Genomic DNA, 6,863 nt, shown 5'->3' on the forward strand with positions numbered 1-6,863 from the left:
TGGGGGCAGAGAGGACCGGTCTCCTTTGCTTTCTGAGATTCCTTTCATGAGTGGCTAGAAAGCGTAAGCACTGGAATTCCATTAGAGAAAAGGAGTATTCCTCAGAGGATTGTAAACGACAAAAACCCAAGAGGACTTTAACAGCGGCGTCCGTGTGTCAGAGATCTCCCACGCATGGCTGGGCCCCAAATGACACAGAACAGTGGGGGCCCAAGGGCCGCAGTCCTAGGACGCCGCTCCCCAACCAAAAGAGTCCTCTCGCTCGACAGGGAAAAAGAAAGGTGTTCTCAGACACACACAGCCTCCAGAGACAGCAAGTGAGGAGCCCACCTGCCTGGCCTGTCCCAGGAGAGTGGCTGATGCAGTGCCCAGAACCAGAAAGGGGAACTAAGAACCAACAGAAAGGGAACCACGAGACCGACGCATTCCTCCCACCTCCCCCGCCTCCCCCCCGCAAAGAAGCTGCACTCCAGTACTGACCACGGAGGGTGCTGTTCAACTAGGAATCTTACCCACACAAACGTGCTGATTTTGAGAAACTTTTCAAATGCATAGTATTCAACTTCTCAAAGTTAAGTAATGAATTACATACTAATGCTGGAAAATACAAGAAAAAGACAATAAAACTTGGAAAACAATGTTTACTAACATGACCCCAACTGGAAAGATTTAGAAACATTTAAGAAGACTCTGTAAGTCAGTAAGACAAGGAAAACAAAACAGAACAAAAGAAAACAAAACAAAACAAAAGAAGACAGTATTGGGGCAGGAAGACGGGCAGTGGACATGAACAGGCCCTTCATATAAAAACAAATACACCAGTCTGAAAAGACCACAGACTGAAGAATTCCAACTACGTGACAATCTGCAAAGGGCAAAAATACACAGACAGTAACAAGACCAGCAGCTGTCGGGGGCTTGGGGGCATTGGGGGGGATGAACAGGTGGCCCCCAGGGATGTTTCGGGCACTGAAATGGTTCTGGGTGGCACTGCAGTGGTGGCTGCAGGTCATCACACGTGTCCAAACCTGAACAGCAGGACACAGAGAGTGAGCCTTTATATAAGCTACAGACTCCAGGGGAGAACTAGGCGTCAGTGCTGACCCACCACTGAGATGACGCGCCACACAAGCGCGAGATGTTGTCAAGGGAGGGAACCCAGAGGGACGGGGATAGGAAACTGCTGTCTGCTCGACTCTCCTGTAACCCTAAAACTGCTCTAAAACTGTCTATCCGTTAAAATGAAGAAACAGCTTCTAAGCACGTGAAAACGCTCTCAACCTCATTCGCGATTAAGGAAAAACCCCAAGGGAACGTCCATACCGTTTACCGGGGCCTAGGACCAGCGGGAACACGCCGCGGCCTCGCCCCTTCCTGTCGGGCATCGCGCTGGAGCCCAGAGTCCCCCTGACTTGACCCACCGCTCCCCACCCCGCGTTTCATGCCGTCCACAGTCTCTACACATGACATCTTTTGATCAGATGACTCACTGTCCCAATTACAAGGTTTCACTTTCTCCACAGGATGAAAGCAAAACCAGCACACAGGGGAGGCTCTTCAGTCAACCTCAGGGTCCGCCTGCATTCACGTCCCGCTGGTCCTGACAGGAGGCCCACATCCTAAGGAAGGCGGTCCTTACCAGCACCTCAGGAGCCTCATCCAGCCCACCTCAACGCTGCTCTGAGAGCCTTGTCAACCTCTGCAGCTACCCAAGTCCTGGTCACTTGAGGGCCGTCACCCTTCCCCGAGTCACTGAGCCACGTGCTCTGACAATGCATTTAAAACCAGGCTCTCGGACTTCCCTGGTGGCGCAGTGATTAAGAATCCGCCTGCCAATGGTGGGCACACGGGTTCGAACCCTGGTCAGGGAAGATCCCACATGCTGCGGAGCAACTAAGCCCGTGAGCCACAACTACTGAGCCTGTGCTCTACAGCCCGCGAGCCACAACTACTGAAGCCCGCATGCCTAGAAGTTGTGTTCCGCAATAAGAGGAGCCACCGGAATGAGAAGCCTGCGAACCGCCACGAAGAGTAGCCCCCGCTCGCTGAAACTAGAGAAAAGAGCCCGCGTGCAGCAACAGAGACCCAACACAGCCAAAAATGAATAAATAAATGAATAAAAATTAAAATAAATAAATAAATAAATAAATATAACCAGGCTCTGCTTTGTCAGCACTCTGGAGTTCCCTACGCATCGACGGGCAGGATTCTCGTCCTCTCCTATAATTACGTCTGTGAAGTGCCTTCCCTGAGGAAAAGAGAAGCTCCTGGAAGCAGAGAATTACTTCTTAAGATCACATGCAGAACCTGAAGACATTTGATGTTTACGTCAAAAAAAACAACAACAACACTAGATGGTGTGAAGGGACCAAAGCCAAGAGCGAGGCAAGCAGGACACTTCTTCTGGGGATACTTCCATCAGCAGAGCAGAAAATGTCCATGGGGTCCCAGAGCGCTGCCCTCTCCTTCAACCCCCAACCTCACCCTCAACCCTCAGCTGAGGAGCTGCTTCCCTGAGAACAGAGAAGCCATCGGAGGGCTTCTCCACCTGCACCCCAGCTCTGCCACCCCCGCCCCACGCCAGGACCCCGGGCCGCAGCTCTCCCCGCTCCCACACGCACCTACTGGATCATTCCCGCTGTTGTTTCTCCCGTTACAACACAGCACAACACGACACAACACCCGCCCCGGACCTCAGCTCCTACTCCAGCTACTGTCCAATTTCTCTTTTCCCCGTCACAGCAAAACGTCTTGAAAAAGCTAGGAACACAACAAACCCCGTTCTCCCACTCCTCTCTCCTAAGCCTCTCCGAGCAGGATCTCACCCCACACACCCATCCAAACGCATCAGCAGCGAGTTACGACCTCCCCCCAGTGCTGGGCTCGAGGGTTAATGGCTCCACAGAACGGCAACCTCGTTTGTCCAGTCACCCAGGGAACCTCTAAAGTGCTTCCCACGTGGAGACAAACTGCTGTGATTCATATTTTAGGAGAAATACTCAGCGTGGAAAATACACTTGAGCTGGTGGAGGAAAGAGATAGCAGCACAGAAAAAAAGGTTCTGTAACTACAGAAATGAACGAATAAGCTATTTTAATGGTACAAGTATGGGATGAAGAGGAACGAATAAAAACCGTTTAGAATACGACATTAACCAGCCTAACACTACAACGTGCTAACAGAGGATGGAGGAGGACTCCACAATGAACCCAGTTTTCTGGGTAGGGTGACAGGCTGGTGACGCAACGATGAGCCGGCAGGGACAGGAGGAGAAGGCAAGGGGCGGGGAGCTGTAAGTAATCATTTCTGGATCTACTGGATCTAGTCATTGGAGGTGCCCTTTGGACAAACTCCATAGAGATGCTGGCAAGTGGCTGGACAGAGGCATCTGTCTGGTCCAGGTGGGAGAACTGACAGAGCTGGAGGTGAAAAGCACCAGAGGGTGAGATCAGACAGCTTTAAGAGTCATGAACCAAGAGTAAAAAGACAACACACAAAGAGGATGGAAGAAAGAGTCAGGAAGAGAGCAAGGAGAGATCTGTCACAGAAACCAACATAGGAGACTCTGCAGATGGGAAGGTGACAGTGGTCTGAAGTGAGGACTGGCAAATCTCCACTGGTTTGTTTTCTGGATGACAGGTCACCTCAACCGGATCAGGGTCCGGTGAGGGGCAGAACCAAGACCACAGGCTGCACGATAAAATTCAGATGGGAAATAAGGAATCTTTGCCAGAGACATGACTACATGGTGTGTAACGCGACCCTGTTAGATTGTAAGAGACAAAGAGGGAAATTTACTTGAAGGGTGACAAGGCAGTTCCTCTAAATGATCCTCACTGCATCCCTGGATTGAGCACTGAAAACAATGTAGCTACAGGACAACAGTGTTGTACTGAACAGAAAAGTTACATGCACTGAGCGCTCCTTGGACAGCATGCTCTCGGCTTACAGGAAGCACAAGGAAGGCACCAATGTCAACACGTTAGGGGCTGTCACTCAGGAAGGCTAGCGGCCTACAGCGGGATCCTCAAGGAAACCTTTCACGCCCGAGAACAAAAGTGCTTCAGCAGGACAATGTAAGTCAAGCAAGGGATGGTATTTTGCCACAAATGTCAAGAACCCGAGGCTTGTACTGTGGCTATAAGAGGATCGTGGGATCTGCGCGTAGAACTTGCCAGAAACACTTGGTACTGACCTGCTCCTCTACGCTTTGTCTAACCACATCTTTTACCTACTTCTACTTTCCCATTTTAAATTTTGAACTATTCGTCTCCCAAGGTGTTATTACAAAACAAGAGCAGGAAGGCAATACGTAAACAGCAAAACTCACCGGAGACCGATTCATTTTCCGCTGCTCTTGGAACAACGTGCAGGACTGTGACAGTGGAGGCGGACCTGGAGAAGGAAAACGCAGGCAGTGAAGCTACGAATGAAGGGGCTCAGGGTGCACGAGCACCTGTCTCGGGCTCCACAAGAGACACCTGTGGGAGACCCGCCCTTTCACCTTCACAAGGGCCTGTTAGAATGAGGAGGGAGCAACCACCCTCAGGTCCGTAACTCCCACGTGACTGTGGTAACTGGGGCGATACTTTTTTCAGTACCGAGTGTACATTGAATCTTATTAAAATAAACTTCCGTCATTAAATATGAGATTAAAAAACGCTAAAAGTTTATCTCTCCTAAGTCTGTTAACAACTTAAGATCAGAAAATCCACAGGACACCCAGAATAAAGGGATACACTCAGGTGCGTTTCACTCTTTCAATTATTTGTACAAACTGAAGTGCGATGCTCAAAAAACTCTTATTAAAACTGTCTTTAAGTGGACAGAACACCTGCCCTAGGAGTTCTGAGTCCTGTTAGCGACCCCACGTGCACACCCGGTGAGGATCTGGGACAAGTCACCTCCCTTCTCAGGCCCAATCTCTTCCTTCCTCAACCGAGGCAGCAGGACAGAAGCCTTGCAGACTCATCCTGCACTAACTACACTGTGCGATTCCACGGGGCACAACCCAGGGGGGCAGCGGACGCTTAGACAACCAACGTGCTGACCAGCTTTAAGAGACACGTGCGAGATGCCCAGACGCCGACAGGAGGGGGAGGACGAGGAGGACGAGAAGGACGAGGAGGATCGTGGTTGCAGGGAGGGGTGGACGCGGCACGTCCCAACCGAGCCTGTGGCCCCTGCTCCCCCAGGACACCCGGAACTCACAAGTCCCAGGGCAGCCCCATCCGGAGCAGCCGGCCCTGCCCTCCAGCCCGACCCCTCCACCTCCGGGAAGCGGTCAAACCCTCCCGGTCGCTCTCCCGCGCGGCCCGGGGCGGGCTCACCCGAGCCTCGCTCTCCAAGGGCCGCAGGGTCTACAACCGCCTGCAGGCCCGAAGACGCACCACCTACCCCGTCGGGACTCGCTGACCGGCCCCGGACTCCCAAGGCTCCGGGCCGGGGGCTGCTTCTCCGGCGCGCTCCTCTCCAGGGGTCCCTCTTCTCCGCCTCACAAGGCCACTGGGCCCGAGGAGCCGGCTCTGGGCCTACGGCACAAGCTCCTTCAGGCCCACGTCCCTCTCGGGACCTCGCTCTGCCGCGCGGTGCAGACGGTCGGGCACTGCGCCGCCGCCTCCCGCCCGGCCCCTCCGGCCCTGCCTGCTCCGCGGCTCGCGCTCGGGTTCCCAGGTCCAGCCTCCCCCCGGCACGCGCGAACTCTCGCCCGCACAGCCCGCTCCCGATGGCTGCGGCCGGGCCGGACGGCGTCCAGCTACGCAAGCCCCGAAATCCTGGCCCTCCAAAGGCCAAGACGTGGGAACGACGACCAGCGGTGACCTGTGCACTCACGGGAAGCGAGGGCGACGCGGCGACGGTGCGCGTGCGCCGACACGCACAAAACGTGAAGGCGCACCTGCGCAGGAGGACGCCGGAAGTCCGCCTGCCAAAGCCCGCCCGGAGAGCGGCACAAGCACCAGGACTCTATTTCCCAGAAGTCTCCGCGCCGTCAAGTTAGTGAGCGTCTTAAATGTCTCCAGCTCATCTGGCGGTGAAGAGCTGCTGTGCTGCGAGGGTGGGCCGCCTGGACCAGGGACTCAATTGCCCATTTGTCTTCACTCCTGTTAGCGATCAAGGAAAGGTGTGGACTCAAGTGGGGGCTGTGGGATGACCTCCAGGGTCCCTGGTCCTTTCCCTGCCCTCAGACATTTCGGGTTACATCTGAGATTCCCCCACCACCAGGAGAGGGGAAGGAGTGTATCATGTTCGCTTAACTGAAACGCTACAACTTTCATTCAAATCCTAGAATACAATAAATGCCCAGCCATGATACAAACTAATATTACCCACGGAAGGAAAAGAAAACAGAAATTGTAGCTTTTTATTTATTTATTTTTAAATATCTTTTAAGTGCTCTAATTTTTTTAAAAAACCATTATTATTTATTTATTTATTTATTTGGCTGTGTTGGGTCTTCGTTTCTGTGCAAGGGCTTCCTCCAGTTGCGGCAAGCGGGGGCCACTCTTCATCGCAGTGTGCGGGCCTCTCACTGTCGCGCCCTCTCATGTTGCGGAGCACAGGCTCCAGACACGCAGGCTCAGTAGTTGTGGCTCACGGGCCTAGTTGCTCCACGGCACGTGGGTTCTTCCCAGACCAGGGTTCGATCCCGTGTCCCCTGCATCAGCAGGCAAATTCTCAACCACTGTGCCCCCAGGGAAGCCCCTAAGCTTTTTAGATTACACAACCAACGCATTAAAAACTATACGAAAATCAGATGGTACACAGAAACCGAAAAAAGAAAACAGATACCTGGGATCTTACCTCTTAAAGAGGATATTGTTTATGTTAGGTAAAAATATCATTTTTCAAAAATGGAATCATAA

The 6,863-nt window shown here is 52.8% G+C and overlaps 2 protein-coding genes across 18 annotated transcripts in view; one reads left to right on the forward strand and one right to left on the reverse strand.

Moving 5' to 3' along the window:
- LOC309645849 (zinc finger protein 510-like) overlaps positions 1-2,342 on the forward strand; it is a 44,907-nt gene extending 42,565 nt beyond the window's left edge. Inside the window, exon 7 of the mRNA XM_082431606.1 lies at positions 1,524-2,342. Coding sequence (XP_082287732.1) covers positions 1,524-1,528 — 5 coding nt within the window. The 3' untranslated portion in view covers positions 1,529-2,342. The remainder of the gene's footprint in view (positions 1-1,523) is intronic.
- Positions 1-6,863, reverse strand: part of LOC309645842 (zinc finger protein 12-like) — a 113,643-nt gene that overhangs the window by 25,301 nt on the left and 81,479 nt on the right. For 7 of the 17 annotated variants that reach the window (XM_082431569.1, XM_082431571.1, XM_082431562.1 and 4 more), the window contains 3 exons: positions 5,833-6,101; positions 5,398-5,531; positions 4,331-4,395 (listed from right to left, as the gene is read on the reverse strand). In XM_082431569.1, the coding sequence (XP_082287695.1) occupies positions 4,331-4,345 (15 nt within the window). In that variant the 5' untranslated portion in view covers positions 4,346-4,395; positions 5,398-5,531; positions 5,833-6,101. The other 10 variants (XM_082431566.1, XM_082431567.1, XM_082431558.1 and 7 more) reach the window with 6 other exon arrangements.

Source organism: Balaenoptera physalus, assembly GCF_965194825.1.
Source record: "Balaenoptera physalus genome assembly, chromosome: 16".
Classification (NCBI taxonomy): Eukaryota; Metazoa; Chordata; class Mammalia; order Artiodactyla; family Balaenopteridae; genus Balaenoptera; species Balaenoptera physalus.